This window comes from Mirounga leonina, unplaced genomic scaffold (assembly GCF_011800145.1).
Source record: "Mirounga leonina isolate KUSES-001 unplaced genomic scaffold, KU_Mleo_1.0 Mir_201, whole genome shotgun sequence".
In the NCBI taxonomy this organism is placed as follows: Eukaryota; Metazoa; Chordata; class Mammalia; order Carnivora; family Phocidae; genus Mirounga; species Mirounga leonina.
Genome location: NW_023270504.1, coordinates 9,433,098 through 9,450,460, shown reverse-complemented (window position 1 = coordinate 9,450,460; position 17,363 = coordinate 9,433,098). Strand labels below are relative to the sequence as shown.

At 38.0% G+C, this 17,363-nt stretch overlaps 1 protein-coding gene across 1 annotated transcript in view; it reads left to right on the top strand.

Moving 5' to 3' along the window:
- Positions 1 to 8,707: 8,707 nt before the first annotated feature.
- The window catches only part of LOC118025418 (lymphoid-restricted membrane protein), a 72,190-nt gene continuing 63,534 nt past the window's right edge, over positions 8,708 to 17,363 (top strand). The window contains exons 1-2 of the mRNA XM_035027829.1: positions 8,708 to 9,281; positions 11,946 to 11,959. Coding sequence (XP_034883720.1) covers positions 8,708 to 9,281; positions 11,946 to 11,959 — 588 coding nt within the window. The remainder of the gene's footprint in view (positions 9,282 to 11,945; positions 11,960 to 17,363) is intronic.

Here is a 17,363-nt window from a genome sequence, read left to right as displayed (position 1 = left end):
CCCTGCACAGCACAGTCTGCTTGTCCTTCTCCTTCTCCCTCTGTCCCTCCCTGCAGCTCATGCACTCTCTCTCAAATAAATAACATCTTAAAAAAGAAAAAAACGAGAGAGATATTATGCCCTTTGTGTAATGTGGATGGCAACCATTTTGGGCTATGGAAATTTACATGACAACCAAAATTATCCCTTAGTGTATATCAGTCAAGGTCCCTTAGGAAACAGATGGCACATTTTTTTTTAAAGGGGAGGCTGAAAAGAATTTCATTCATGAAGGTGTGGGCAGGGTTAAGAGAAACAGTAGGAAGAAGGGAGCACCCCCTGGTGTTGGCATGATGGCTTTAGGAAGCCATTACCATCCCCAGCAAGAGCCAAGGGAAGGCAGAGGTGCAGAGCCAAGCAAGGATTGTTACTCCTGCTCTATGTCTGGATAGATCTGGAAAGGCAACAGATGATTTTCATTCAGCTAATATGTATCTTGGTGGTATCTTCAGGGCCTTGCTTTATTTCTACTTCCCTCCAAAAAGGAATTGCCAAATTTTCTTTCAAAATGTTCACTTCAGAATGGGACCCATAGATCACTTACTTTCCAATCCTTTTCTTTCTGGGATAGTGTCTTTATGAAAGTCGGCTTCCTGAAGACATTGCTTTTGTTTATTAAAGTTTAATTAAAAGAAATTTAAAGATGATGGCACCTAGAATATAAGAGCATTTCAGAGTACATTATAAGAAATAGTACATTTTACATAGAGTGGGCTTTGAAAAATAAAATGCATGTTATGTTTGGCTATACTGAAGGAGGATTCCACTATCTAGTTTTCTTTCCTTTCTTCTAATAGTGCCCCCTTCCTTCCATCCCTTTCAATCTACTTTTGGTTGGACAAAGTGTGTCCCTTGGAGCAACCAGAGTTAATCTCAGAGATCGAGCTGCTGGCTAATGTCTAGCCACATTAAAGACGGAGTTAGAAAGGGATATTGTTTGGGCGCCTGGGTGGCTCAGTTGGTTAAGCGACTGCCTTCGGCTCAGGTCATGATCCTGGAGTCCCGGGATCGAGTCCCACATCGGGCTCCCTGCTCAGCGGGGAGTCTGCTTCTCCCTCTGACCCTCTTCCCTCTCATGCTCTCTCTCATTCTCTCTCTCGCAAATAAATACAATCTTAAAAAAAAGAAAGGGATATTGTTTTATGTAAATACATTTTTTCTTTTTTTTTTTTCTCACCTACTTACATAAGATTGCATTTCCTTGCAGTGTCCCTCAGTGGTTCTTGGATACAATACAAGCAGTTACTTTCAGGTCTGGCAACGTCAGGGTTTCAACGTGCCTTAAGGGGAAATGACTTGGCAGGTAAACACCATGCTGTTATCAACTTTCTCTCTCGAGTATATCCAAAAACCCAAAGCCCCGTCTTGTTTTTTGTTTTTTGTTGTTGTTGTTGTTGTTTTTGCAGAGTCTGCATTTTATCCCTTTATACTCTCTCCTGTGTTCACAAAGCATGTGTTTGGGGTGGGAGAAGCTGTTTTGGGGGAGAAGGCACGTTTTTGGCCGCTTTGGGGCTTGTGCTGTCCACGGGCAGAGAACACAGTAGGAGCACATTCTGTTAGGATCCTATGAGGCAAACAACAAATAAATAATGGAATAATATGTTCATTTAATTCATTACACATCCGTTGCAATTTATTGTGCAGGCTTTTCCTTTCACTACTTTGAGAAACATCAGGTGTAATACGCTCCTAGGGAGCAGGAAGTAAGAGTGCAATTTGCCAGACAGGTGATATGGTCTAGTGGATTCAGAATTTTAATATTATTTTTGGCTCCACCACTAGCTTCCTTTATGACTAGCAGGGAAATCTCTCTGGGTGTTACTGGTTTCGGTATCTGTGGATTGATAAGAAGATCACAAGCACAGGTGTTATGATAGTTCACTTCATGGGAAATTAAACAGCACATTAATGAGAGGAATGGGTTAATTGGTTCTTTCTGGGCACTCTTTTGTGCTTTAAGAGTACATTTAATATCTGAATAAATTAAAGGAGTTTCAGAAAGTGCATTCTACATGTGCTGTCTCATCTCATCCCTGCAGCAAGCCCTGGAGGTCATTCATAATGTTGATTTTGCAGATAAAGAATCTGAAACACAGAGTTAAATAATTTGTCAGAGGTCACAAAACTAATTGGGCAGAGCTGGGATTTGAACTCAGGTTATCTGAATCCAGAGCTCCAACTCTGAACTACTACACTTCCCCTCCCTCTCCTTTGGGGACAGAAATGATGACCCACAGGAATAGGAGCAAATATAAAAATCTAGATATTCCAAAAATAGATTTTCAGAGCACCTGAGGCTGGGCAAGGAAGAGAGAAAATAGAAGTAGGAAATCACCAGTGCTAAAGGCTGTGAAGCATGTGATTAGGGAAGGAGGAGTCTGGCTAGAGAAGCCCAGGGGGCAGTAAGCAAAACTGGCAGCTTGAGAACAAAATATTCTTGTTGTATGTGTGGAACCCAGAAGCTGGTTTGCTTGTTTTGTTTCTAAGATGTCTGTCCTCCCCCTGCATAGTATTTTCTTGGATGGGAAATGGCATTACAAAAAAAAATGTCCCTCATGTCTGAATCTGCCTGTATCTTCCCTATGTAGACTTAAACATTTTTTTTCCCTATTCTGCAATCTCCCACCTACCTCGCGGTTCTGTTTACCCAGTGCTGCCAGGTCTCCCGACCTCACAGGTTTGTCCTAGCCCCTACCTGCCCCAAATAGAGTATTATTTAAAGCCCAGTTTATGTCTCACCTATTTAAAAAAACACCTCTCAACTCACACTGTCCTCTCCCTGTCCTGACCTCCCAGGTAGTTTAATGTACCGCTCGTGCACTTCTTTGCTTAATTATTGCACTTTGTGTAGTCAACATACTGTGTCTGCCAAACCAGAGACAGTCCCTTAAGAGATGTCATGATTAATATTAGTGCTTTTAGAAACCATACAGCACTTGGCCCAACAGAAGCGTATGAAATTTAGTTAAAAAATGACTTTTCCTCCATCCTGATTACAGAGAGTATATTCTGGGTGATGTTCATTTTGTCGTTATTACGGTGGCGTTGAGCACACCAAAATGGCATCCATACAGCCAAAGCCGTGGTCCTCCTTCCTCCTCCGTCTTTCCTCACCCTCCCGCTCTCAAGATCTTGGTGCGACCCACGCGGCAGGTGCAGCTGATCATTGGCTTCCCTTTTCTCCAGCCGTGGGTAGTTTCTCCGTTTGCTCCAGGGCGCCCCGAGGAAGTCAGCTCCGCCCAATCATCTAATCCTGCGGGTCTTGTCTCTAGTCTGTTCTCAGAAGATGGTTCTTGGAGTGCTGGTAAAGTGAAAATAAGGTGGTGAGTTTTCCCCCAAGTGAACAGCTAAACTTTGGAGGATGCTGGCCTTTAGTCATCCAAGGTCAAGAAAGTCCCTTTCTAAACGGGGCAAAGCCATCCCAGGGCTAGCCTCTGTCTTCTCCTCACCCCCAGGCCCAAACTCAATATGCCTGTGGTGCTGAGACTAGATTAGCCCCAGAGATGTTATTTTCACCACAGGCAAATCCTAGAATTGTTTTCAAAGGGGCGTTTGGATACCTAAGGTCCTGAATTGTCATTTCCAGCCTTAGTTATTCAGCATGTGTGTTAGTGGAAAGAGGTTATGTGGTTTTGTAGATCCCCCCAAGAACTTGGGACCACCTGAATTCTTGCAGTTAGAAATTTTAGGGCTTATCCCAGTCTCTGAGAGGAAAACCAGACCTCATATAATAAGAACTGAAACAGAAGAGCACAGTGAGTTTTCAGAAGCATATGTGTGACTATACTATTTCAGGAATTGTTCCAGTATGAGATGTTTATCATAAGTTTGGTGTGACCCAGCCAAGGAGCTTAATATAACAGGGTTAAGTGAATGGTGGGAGGGGAGAGTCCCATTCTATGCCAGCTTGCATTTATTAGTAACCAAACAGGTTTGCAGATGAGACTCGCTGAGAATTTACTAAATCTGGGACTTGTGGTTTGCAAATCATTTTGATTAACAGCTGCTGTCACCTATCTTAGGACAGGAAAAAGTGTTATTATTTTATTGCACTAAATATTAGTCACAAAGAGACTTAAAACAGTATAATTTGGCAAATATAAAATTTACTGGTTAAGTCGAAAACCATGCTCCGTCCTCACACTAGGCTCGCTAAAGATGACTTTCCTGGGAACATCTTAGTGAACAGATGCTTCTTCTGTTTCCATGAAGAGTTTACTGGCATCTGTTAGTGAAGGGCTCTTTTGGCAAAAGGAATTTCTTGTTTATCTACATATACACACATATTTAAAAAATTTTTTTACATACCTTACTTAAGGGTTTTGCCTTAGATCTCCAAAAACTGGGACTCAGGTGAAATATTTGCCTGAATCTCATAATTAAGTATTGAATATTAAAATATGCCTACCTGATCTAAAGTTTGGAAGCTTAATGTTCAAGAAATAATTGTTAGTAAAGGGGGAAAACACTTAAATGGTTGGTAAAGGAAAGATAATTACATTGTCAACATAATCTTTTGAGTTAGAGTTTGATTCAGAAGACTTTCTAAAGAGCTTTTGAATACCATTAAAATCTTTTTTCAAGGATGCTACTTTTGTATCTTGTATAAATCTTTGTTTGCAAAGAAATTCAACTATTTCTTAGTGATTAAAGAATATGGATATTGAAAAATGCAAATTATGCCCTTATGTTTGTCAATTCCTAAAGAATATGAAATATTCTCTCTACTGTACATAGTGAATTTATTCTAACTCCTTTAGGAAGTCAGAACAACTGCAGATTTCTGTCTCAGAGTGTAAATATTGAACTCTGCAGTTACATCACTGGTGAAAATTAGATCCGTAATGAGTAAACTTACTTTAGGTAAGAAAAAAATCACTTTTTTTTTTTTTTTAAGATTTTATCCATTTGAGAGAGAGTGCACAAGTAAGGGGGAGGGGCAGAGGGAGAGGAGGAAGCAGACTCCCTGCTGAGCAGGGAGCCGCACTCAGGGCTCCATCCTGGGACCTGAGATCATGACCCAAGCCGAAGGCAAACGCTTAACTGACTGAGCCACTCAGCCGCCCCCAAATCACATTGTTTTATACATGTTGCCAGGCCTCAGAGGCTTTTAATCATTGCTTTGGATCATCAGGGAGATGGTTAAAAAGTGTTGACTCAAGAGCTTTTACTATATATAATAAAGCAATTCAGGCAATAACAATAACGAGATAGATTCTAGAAATAAGAACAATGAGGTGTAGTTCAGTCAATGAGAAATAAATAAAATGAGTGAAATAATTGGTATGGATAATCTCTAACATTATTTTACATTCAGCTAATGTGAATCTAAATGGAAATTCCTATAGCAGATTTGTGGTCCCAGTGTTCTGTTTATAACCATGGATTTAGCAAACAATATAGCATTGTGCACAGTGCATGATACCCCTCAGTTTTTCCATCCTCACTCCCAAACTAGGATAACCCCCTCTTATAGGCTCCCAGAGCCCCTGGCACTTTTCTTTCCCAGTGTGTAATTATATAGTTATCTCTGGGCTTTAGGGTTGCTAGATTTATCTAATAAAAATACAAGAGGCTCAGTGAAATTTGAATTTCAGATAAACAATTTTTCAGTATAAGTTTTTCTTGTGCAACTTTTGTGATGTACTTATACTAAAAAATTAGCCATTCTTTATCTGAAATTCAGATTTTTTAAAAAGATTTTATTTATTTGAGAGAGAGAGCACAAGCAGGGGGAGTGGCAGGCAGAGGGAGAAGCGAGAAGCAGGCTCCTGGCTGAGCAGGGACCCAATGTGGGGGCTCCATGCAGGCCTCAATCCCAGGACCCTGGGATCATGACCTGAGCCGAAGGCAGACGCTTAACCCACTGAGCCACCCAGGTGCCCCTGAAATTCAGATTTTCTTGGGCATCCTGGATTTGATGTGGCATTCCCGGTAGCTTGCTTGTTCATATCTGTACGTCCTGCAGACTACAGGTCTTAGGAGAGCAGATAATCTCTGGAGCAGAGGTATTAGCACTTTCTAGGTACTTGATAAATATTGGTTGAGTGCCTAAAAGGATGAGTGGTATGGAGTACAACTGAGGTTCAGAGAATTTAAAAACAAAAAAAGCATTTCCTGGGGCACCTGGCTGGCTCAATCAGAGGAGCATGTGACTCTGGATCTCAGGGTTGTAAGTTAGAGCCCCACATTGGGTGTAGAGACTACTACAAATAATAAACTTAAAAAAACCCAAAGCTTCTTCCCTTTGGGATTTCTACAAGTGTACCATCTTTACACTGTAAATATTCAATCAACTAAGATAAAGAGGAAATTCCATTTAAAAGGGACTCCGAAGGCTCTGCAGGGAGTCTGCTTCTGCCTCTGCCTCTCACTCATGTGCTCTCTCTCTCAAATAAATAATATCTTAAAAAATAAAAAAAGTAAAAGAGACTCCAAGCAACTGATCCTGCAAATATAATTAACTTCCAGTTTTTAATTTGCAGTTAGTACTTTTTCAAAGACAGTTATTGCACAAGTTCAACTTGTATTTTTAAGTGTTATGGCAGATTGCAGCTAACCTTTTCTATTGAGATCTAAAACTAAAAAAGAGGTTTGTACGGGACAGACAGGAGATGTTTCCAGGCCATATAGGGAGGAGGCGGTCCAAATTTTGAAATCCTTATCATCACATCTTTTGAACTCAGACGTTCTGCTTTATATTAGAAAAAGCAAAACAAGTTAATCTTGAGAACATTCATTAGCTCATGAAGAGCCAGGGTCTTAACTGTACTCTTTATAAGGTTTAGTTCATAAACTATGGAGTGGAGTTCACTTAGGTGAGTCATGGGAGTTTAGCAAACAAATGGTAAAAGGAGAAAAATGCCTTGGAAAAACAAATAGAAATGCATGTCTGATATACTACAAATGGAAATGCGTGTCTTGTATGCTAGGAACATTAATCTGGATCAGTCACAAATGCCCACAAGGCAAAGCCTTTCCCTGTGGTTTGAACGGCCTCCTACCTCAGGGTTCAACAAGGAGGGTAGACAGGATCTGAGAGTTTGAGGTTCCAGTTTTAGGGCTTCTATTAGCCTTGTGCCCAACCTGCGCTTGTGTTCTCTTGCTCTTGAAGGGACAAACAGTCCTTTCATATTGAGAACAATGACAGACTCTACTTGACATGAGGAGATTCGATGGCTCCTCTGGTGTCCTCGCCACAGTCAGCCATAGATTTAAAGCATGTGTGTTCACAGGTGAACTCTCTTCTGTCATTCCCTCTACATCACTTCCAACCTCCCAGTGGAGTGATGAACAGCTCCCATTTGGCCAGAGCAAATTCTCCAGAAAAGGTGGTAACTGTGAATAGTTGAGGGTCAACACTCACAGGAGCTGGGGGACACATCTACAAGCCTGGGAACTGTATGTATTACATATGACTGTGGCTTATCAATGATGCCAACAATAATGTGTATCTAGAAAAAAATCACATCATGGTTTTTGAATACAAGAATTAAAATTGTTTTTGAGGAAACAACATGCATACACAGTTTAAACAATCCAATGATGGAAGACAAAACTTAATTAAATGACAAACACACAGTACAATTATAAAGCCTAGGAGAGTTCAGAAAGAATAGACTCCAGTGAGTATACACTGATTCCAGAATTTCCATAGAGGAATGTGTTTTAGGCTTGGCGTTGAAAAATAACCCTTGAATATATGGAAAGGAGGGTATTGTCAAGTGACAACACAAAGGTTCAGATGATCGTGACTCTAATTAGTAAAGGATTCTGCTGGAGGTAGCTTCATTGGCTAGAGCTGGTGGTTGTCAACTTGGAGTAAAATGAAGCCAGATTGTGAGGATTTTTGAGTATCTTCTTCTAAATACCAGCCTTTCTAAATACTCCTTCCAATTATAGTTTTTTTTAAATTTCTCTACCTTTTGTTCATTTTCTATGAGGGGATTTTTTAAGAAAGATCTATGAATGGAAATCTTCTTAAGGTCCTAAAAATCATCACTTCCAAACTCTGTAACTCTCTAGCTATTTGTAACTATTCAAACTATTATAACTCTTTGCCTAGGTTAATTTAAATTTTGCCAGTTTAGGCAAAATTTTGGATTTATTTCCACAGGACATATATAGTAAGTTCTCATTCTATGAGAACCAGAACAGTACTCAAATAGGAGCTGTAAGCATCCGTACCATCACCATCATATATGACATATTATTATAAATGAAAAGCAATATGGTTAGGAGTCCAGCCTCTTGAGCAGGACTGCCTGGGATCAAATCTGGCTTCAGCACTTATCTGGGGTGACTTTGGGTGTGTCTCTTATTTTCTCTTTGCCTGGAACTGGAGATAATAGTAATGTCTACTTCATAAGGTCGTTTTGAGAATGAAATGAGTTGATACATATAAAGGATATAGTACCATGCCTGGCATGTGGCAAATACTTTATATGTGTTAGCTGTGTTTATTTTCAGGAAATTCAAGTGCCAAAGTTAAACACATGGAAAGTTGTTTAAACCAATCGTTTAAAGACCTCTTAATCCCTCCACACATAATTTAGGACCAAAATGAGTTGCTAGATTATTGTCAGGACAATACTAACTTAAAAAAAAAAATGTCTACTTCTGCCTGCACTTTAGCCACTTCATCTGCATGATCGGAGGAAGGTCAACAATGGCTTCTGTGAGGAAGGTCACTGACAAGCGGCATAACCCAGTGGAAAGCATTTGTAGAAAAATCAGAGCCATCCAAAAGAGAGAAGAGATTTCAGATCCACTTCGACAGATTCTCAAATATCAGTCTAGCAGTTTTGATAGTCCACAGATTAACACCAAGAAAGATTTTGAAGAGGTACTAAAGAACATGGCGACCACTCCTATTCCTTCGCCCAATACTTGTTTGTCAAGTACTGAGAAAGACGATGCCATCATTACATCTCCTCAAATAATGTCTCCAAGAACCCCATCCATTTCTCACCTCAGCTCTCCCGAGAATGCAACATACCCTGTTCCTCTCACAAGTTCTGAAAACCTCTCAAGGCCAAGATCACAGAGCTCTCAGAATTACACATCTCGGGTATCACAGACCAGGGAAAGGGTGCGCTTCTTTAACAAGGATTTGAATAACTGTTGTAATGAAAATAATTTTAGTGCGTCAACACTTGACTTTGATTCAACGTCTGATAAAAACTCTGAATGTTTTACTCCTCAGGAATCACTGGTGAAAAAATTATCTCTAAATGGAGCTGGTAAATATTAATCGTTTAGTGTTCTTCCAATAAAGGAATAAGCACTTTCTGAATACCTGAGTTAAAAATACCCAATCCACATGATTAAAACTTGGATGGAAGCATCCATCTTTCCCTTTTTAAGTATGTTTCTTTTTCTCTCTTAAAGAATTTTTCATTTTTAAAAATTATTTTTAAATTTTTTAATTGATGTATAGTTGACCTATTTCAATTATATACTTTATTAAATGCTCACCATGATAAGTGTAGTTAATGTCTGTCACTATGCAAAGTTATTACAGTATTGTTGACTATATTCCCTATGCTGTACTTTTCATACTCATGACTTAATTTATTTTATAACTGAAAGTTTGTACCTCTTAATCCACTTCACCTATCCTGTCTCCTACCTCCCTTCTGGCATTCACCAATTTGTTCTCTGTATTTTTCAGTCTACTTCCTTTTTGTTTGTCTGTTTTGTTTTCTAGATTCCACACATAAGTGAAAGTATATGGTGTCTTTCTCTGTCTGACTTATTTCACTTAGTATTATGCCCTCGAGTTCTATCCATGTTATCCTGAATGCAAGATTTTATTCTTTTTTATGGTTGAGTAATATTCCATTGGGTATATATACCACTTCTCCTTTATCCCTTTATCAGTAGACACTTAGATCACGTCCATATCTTGGCTATTGTAAATAATGTTGCAGTAAACATAGGAGTGCATATATCTTTTCAAATTAATATTTTTGTTTTCTTTGGATAAACACCCAGAAGTGAAATTACTAGTATTTTCATTTTTAATTTTTTGAGGGACCTCCATATTGTTTTCCATGGTAGCTGTGCCAGTTTACAATCCCACCAATAGTTCATAAGGGCTCCCTTTTCTCCATATTCTTACCAACAGTTGTTATTCTTGACTTTATGATGCTCATTCTGACTGGTGTAAGGTGATATCTCACTGTGGTTTTGTTTTGCATATCCCTAATGATTAGTGAGGTCAAGCATCTTTTCATGACCATTGGTATGTCATCTTTGGGAAAATGTCTATTCAGTTCCTCCTCCGATTTTTTAATTGGGTTATTTGGTTTTTTGGAGTTGTTTGTTATTTCTCTATCTTGGATATTAACTTCTTATTGGATATATCATTTGCAAATATCTTCTCCCATTCATTTTATTGATAGTGTATTGCTGTTTCATTTTATTGATAGTTTTCTAAGCTGAGCAAAAGCTTCTTGGTTTGATATGGTCCCAATACTTTATTTTTCCTTTTGTTTCCATGTCCTGAAGAGAAAGATTCAGAAAAATATTGCTAAGGTCAATGTCCAAGAGTTTACTGCTTCTGTTTTCTTTTAGGAGTTTTATGGTTTCAGTCTTTACATTTTGATATTTAATCCATTTTAAGTTGATTTTTGTGTATGATGTAAGGAGTGGTCTAGTCCCATTCTTTTCCATGTCGTTGTCCAGTTTTCCCAGTATTATTTATTGAAGAGACCATCTTTTCCCTACTATACGTTCATATCTCCTTTGTCATAGATTAATTGACAATGTAAGTGTGGGTTTATTTCTGGGCTTTCTATTCTGCTCTATTGATCTATGAGTCTGTTTTTGTGCCAGTACCATACTGTTTTGATTACTACTGCTTTGTAATATAACTTGAAATCTAGGATTGTGGTGTCTTCAGCTTTGTTCTTCTTTTTCAAGATGGCATTGGCTCTTTGGGGGTCTTTTGTGGTCCCATATAAATTTTAGTATTTGTTGTTCTAGTTCTGTGAAAAAAATTTTTTTTAATTTTAGGTAGTTAATATACAGTGCAATATTGGTTTCTGGGGTAGAGTTCAGTGATTCATCACTTACATACAACACCCAGTGCTCATAACAAGTGCCCTCCTTAATACCCATCACCCATCTAATCCATCCCCAACCCACCTTCCTCTATCAACCCTCTATAGTTAAGGAATCTCTTTTAGCTTGTTTCCCTCTCTCCTTTTTTCTTTTCCCTTTTCCATATGTTCATCTGTTTTCTTTCTTAAATTCCACATATGAGTGAGATCATATTGTATTTGTCTTTCTCTGACTGACTTATTTCACTTAGCATAATACACCCTAGTTCCATCCATGTCATTGCAAATGGCAAGATTTCATTCTTTTTGATGGCTGAATAATATTCCAGTGTGTGTGTGTGTGTGTGTGTGTACACATACCACATCTTCTTTATCCATTCATCAGTTGCTGGATATTTGGGCTCTCTCTGTAGTTTGGCTATTATTGATAATGCTGCCATAAACATTGGGGTGCAGGTATCCCTTCAAATCTGTATTTTTTGTATCCTATGGGTAAATAAATACCTAGTACTGCAATTTCTGGGTCATTGGATAGTTCTATTTTTAACATTTTGAGGAACCTCCATACTGTTCTCCAGAGTGGCATCAGTTGACATTCCCACCAATAGTGCAAGAGGGTTCCCCTTTCTCTGCATCCTCACCAACACCTGTTGTTTCTTGTGTTGTTAATTTTAGCTATGCTGACAAGTAGTAGTATTTTGATAGAGATTGCCCTAAATTTATAGATTGCATTGGGTAGTATGGATATTTTAACAATAGTAACTCTTATAATCCATGAGGATGGTATATCTTTCCATTTTTTTGATATTGTTTTTAATTTCTTTCATCAATGTCTTATAGTTTTCAGATTACAGGTATGTCACCTCTTTGGTTAAATTTATTTTATTTTATTCTTTTTGATACATTTGTAAATTGGATTGGTTTCTTAATTTCTCTTTCTGTTTTTTATTGGTGTATAGAAATGCAACAGACTTCTGTATATTGATTTTGTATTCTGAGACTTTACTGAATTCATTTATACTTCTAAGAGTTTTTGCTGTAGTCTTTAGGGTTTTCTATATATAGTATGATGTCATCTGGAAATAGTGACAGTTTTACTTCTTCCTTACCAATCTGGATGACTTTTATTTCTTATCTGATGGCTGTGGCTAGGACTTTCAGTACTATGTTGAATAAAAGTGGTGAGAGTGGACATCCTTGTCTTGTTCCTGATCTTAGAAGAAAAGCTCACAGTTTTTCACCGTTGACAATGATGTTAGCTGTGGGTTTTTCAAATAAGGCCTTTATTATGTTGAGATATGTTCCCTCTAAACCTCCTTTGTTGAGGCTTTTTTATCATGAATGATGTTGTACTTTGTCAAATGCTTTTCCTGCATCTATTGAGATAGTCGTATGGTTTTTATCCTTCATTTTGTTAATATGGTGTATCACATGGATTGATTGATGCATATGGAATCATCCTTGAATCCATGAAATAAATCCCACTTGATTGTAGTGAATGATCTTTTTAATGTACTTTTGAGTTCAATTTGCTAGTATCTTTTGCAGATTTTTGCAATTATGTTCATCAGAAATATTAGTCTGTAGTTTCCTTTTTTGTAGTGTCTGTCTGATTTTGGTGTTAGGGTAATGCAGGCCTCATAGAATGAACTGGAAGCTTTCTGTTCTCTTACATTCTTTGGAATAGTTTGAGAAGAGTAGGTATTAACTCTTCTTTAAATGTTTGGTAGAATTCAACTGTGAAGCCATCTGCTCCTGGACTTTTGTTTGTTGGGAGTTTTTGATTACTGAAAAGTGGTCTGTTCAGATTTTCTATTTCTTCCTGATTCAGTTTTGGGAGATTGTATGTTTCTAGGAATTTATCTATTTTTTCTAGGTTGCCCAATTTGTTGGTATACAACATTTTGTAGTAGTCTCATAATCCTTTGTATTTCTGTGGTATTGGTTGTAACTTCTGTTTCATGTCTGATCTTATCTGAGTCCTGGCCTTTTTTTTTTTTTTTTTAGATTTTATTTATTTATTTGACAGGAGACAGAGAGACAGTGAGACAGGGAATACAAGCAGAGGGAGTGGGAGAGGGAGAAGCAGGCTTTCCACTGAGCAGGGAGCCCAATGTGGGGCTTGATCTCAGGATGCTGGGACCATGACCTGAGCTGAAGGCAGACGCTTAACGACTGAGCCACCCAGGCATCCCTCCCTTTTTTTTTTTTTTGGATAAGTCTGGCTAAAAGTTTATTGGTTTTTGTTTATCTTTTCAAAGAATCCGGCTCTTAGTTTCATTGATCTTTTCTATTGTGGGTTTTTTTTTTTTTTTTCAGTTTCTATTTCATTTATTTTCCCTCTTCCTCTACTTCGATTTCCTTTCTCCTGCTAACTTTGAACTTTGTTTTTTCTTTTTCTAATTCCTTAGGTATAAAGTTAGATTGTTTATTTGAGATTTTTCTTGTTCTTGAAGTAGGCCTGTATTGCTATAAACTTCCATCTTAGAACGGTTTTTGCTAAGTCCCAAAGATTTTGAACCAACAAAGATTTTGTGTTTCCAATTTCATTTGTCTCCAAGTACTCCTTGATTTCATCTTTGACTTCCTCATTGACCCTTAGGTTGTTTAGCCACTAAGTGTTTTGTGGGTTTTTTGTGTTTTTTTCTTATAATTGATTTCTAGTTTCATAGTACTGTGGTTGAAAAAGATGTTTGATATGATATACAGTCTTCTTAAATTTACTTGTGCTCATTTTATGGCCTAATGAAATCTATTTTGGAAAATATTCCACGTGCCCTTGAATGTGAATTTTGTTGTTTTTGAATGGAATATTCTGTATCTATCTCTTAAGTCCATCTGATATAATGTGTCATTTAAAGCCACTCTTTCCTTATTAATTTTCTGTCTGGATGATCTATCTGTTGATGTAAGTGAGGTGCTAAAGTCCCCTACTGTTATTCTTCAATTTCTTTCTTTATATCTGTTAGTAGTTGCTTTTTGTATTTAGGTGCATAGGTTGGGTGCATAGGTATTTACAATTGTTATATCCTCTTATTGGATTCATCCCTTTATAATTATGTAAATGGCCTTCATTATTTTTGTTTCAGCCTGTGTTTTAAAGTGTATTTTGTCTAAGTATTGCTACCCCAGCTTTTTTTTTCCATTTGCATGAAATATCTTTTTCCATTCTTTCATTTTCAGTCTTTATGATTTTAGTTTAGGGTCTTTTGTAGACAGCATATAGATGAGTCTTGTTTTTTTTATCTACTTAGTCACCCTATGTATTTTGATTGGTGCATTTAATCCATTTACATTTAAAGTAATTATTGATACGTATGTACTTATTGCCATTGTGTTAATCCTTTCTGACTGTTTTTGTAGTTATTCTCTGTTCCTTTCTCCTTCTCTTAGTCATTTCTCACAGGGAAGAGAATTTCTTTAGTGTGCTTGGATTTCTTTCTCTTTACTTTTTATGTATTTATTACAGGTTTTTGGCTTGTGGTTACCATGAGGTTCATATATAACATCTATGTATATAGTAATCTGTTAAGTTGATGGTCACTGAAGTTCAAACACATTTTAAAAGAACCACAGTTTTACTCCCCCCCCCCTCTATATTTTATGTATATGATGTCATATTTTACATCTCATTATATTGGGTATCCCTTCACTAATTTTTGGAGGTGTAATTGATTTTACCACTTTTGTCTTTTAACCTTTATACTAGCTTTATAAGTGACTGATCTGGTATCTTTACTCTGTTTGCTTTTACCAGTGAAATTTTTCCTTTTATAATTTTCTTATATCTAGTTATGACTTTTCTTTTTTCACTTAAAGAAGTCCCTTTAACATTTCTTGTAAGGCTGACTTAGTAGTGAGGAACTCCTTTAACTTTTGTTTGTCTGGAAACTGTCTTTCAATTCTGAATGATAACCTTGCCATGTAGAGTATTCTTGGTTGTATTTTTCCCCCCTTTCAGCATTTTGATTATATTGTGCCACTCCCTTTTGGCCTGCAATGTTTCTGCTGAAAAATCAGCTGATAGTCCTATGGGGTTTCCCTTGTACCTGTTAACTCTTCTCTTGCAGCTTTTAAGATTTTCTCTTTATCTTTAATTTTTGCTATTTTAATTATTATGTGTCTTGTCAGTCTTCTTGGGTTCATCTTGTTTGGGGCTCTCTGTGATTTCTGAACCTGGATGTCTGTGTCCTTCCTTAGGATAGGGAAGTGTTCAGCTATTATTTCCTCTACTATGTTTTCTGCCCCCTTCTCTCTCCTCCTTCTGGGATCCCTATAATGTGAAAGTTATGCTTGATGTTTTCCAAGAACTACCTTAACCTGTCCTCATTTTTTGAAGTTCTTTTTTCTGTTCAGCTTGGTTGCTTTTCACTACTTTGTCTTCCAGATCACTGATCTATTCTCCTGCATCATCAAATCTGCTATTGATTCCCTCTAGGGTATTTTTCACATCAGTTATTATATTCTTTAGCTCTGGCTGATTCTTTTTTATATTTTCTATCTCTTTGTTGAGGTTCTCACTGAATTTATCAAGTCTGGTGAGCATCTAATGACTGTTACTTTGAACTCTTTTTTTTTTTTTTAAGATTTTATTTTATTTATTTATTTGAGACAAAGAGAATGAGATACAGAGAGCATGAGAGGGAGGAGGGTCAGAGGGAGAAGCAGACCCCCTGCCGAGCAGAGAGCCCGATGCGGGACTCGATCCCGGGACTCCAGGATCATGACCTGAGCCGAAGGCAGTCGCTTAACCAACTGAGCCACCCAGGCGCCCTACTTTGAACTCTTTATAAGGTAGATTGCTTATTTCCATTTCATTTAGCTCTTTTCCTGGGGGTTTGTCTTATTCTTTCATGTGGTTCATAGTCCTCTGTCCCTTCATTTTGTCTGACTCTATTCATTACTATGTATTAGGTCAGCCTTCTAGTCTTGAAAGTAGTGGCCTTATGTAGAACATATCCTGTGAGGCCCAGTAGCAATCCCCCCCAGTCCACAAAACCAAGTGTTCCAGAGGTGTTCCTTGTGAGGCCTATGTGTGTATTCCTCCTGTGACTGGGTCATGACTGCTACTGGTCCTCTGGTGGGCAGGGCCAGCCCTTAGCCCAGGTGTCTGTAATATGGGTGGCAGGGCTTGCTCCCAGCACAGCTGAATGAAAGCTGTGATGTGATGGATACAACCTGATTTGGGAGTAAGGACGGCTATTTAGGTGTTGGATATTTCTTTATAATTTTTATACCTATTTTGCATATTTTACCAGTGTCTTGAATAATTTTTTTGAGCTTATCAGCTGATTTACCAGCTCCAATCATTGGAACTTCTTACATGTCATCAGTGATCCCTCACTGGAAATATATACCTCAAATTTATAAAATCAAGATACAAAATTTAGCTCAAAATTGTTAATTTTAGAGTATGTAAAAGTTACTATTCTTACAAGATTTAGAGTCACTCCCAAACGTAGCCAATGAAAGAACTGACAACCTGCATGTCCCAGGCAGAAAGGAAGCCACGTCACATTCTTAGTGATGCAGGCCGGCTGAGTCCCAGAACCCAGGGGAGGGTCTCAATGGACCAGCCATGACCCTTCCTTGGCATCATGCAGAATGGAAATCAAAAGTGGAAACAGAGTTTATTGAATAGTGTGACAGTCAGATAATAGCAGACGGAGTATCTGGGAGACTCAGGAGAGAAGAATGAGTCTCATCATTGTTAGGGGTTTGTATTAGGAGAGTCTAGGGTACATGTTCCTCCAGGAATCCAGGGTAGGGTACAGTCAAAGGCAAGTGTCAGGTGAACAAGAGGTGTTACTCCATAAATTACCAAAGATAAGGGTATTGATGCCAGTATCAGTTGAGGTTTGTTTGAAGCTAATGTCCTGGGACATGTTTAGGATCTGGCTCTTCTTATGTGTTATCAGGTGTTTGGGGCCTAGGACAAAACTTAACGATTAACTTTCTGGCCTCTGCCTGTTGCAGGATCATTGAGCCAACAATCAAGAAAGAGTTCTTGAGATGTTTTATGGTGCAACTTTTAGTAAGTTTATTTAAGTAGCACCGAGACAGGACCCGTGGGCAGAAAGAGCTGAACTTTTACTGTATGAAGCTGGTGGTTGGTTATATGCTTAGTGCTCAAAGGGGAGGGGACATACAGGGAGTATTAGATCATAAATGTTTTCTTTCAGTTTCTACTCATAAAACTACTTTTGCAAGATGTCTCTGGTGCTTATCATTGAGCTTGATATTAACTATTAGTGAGAA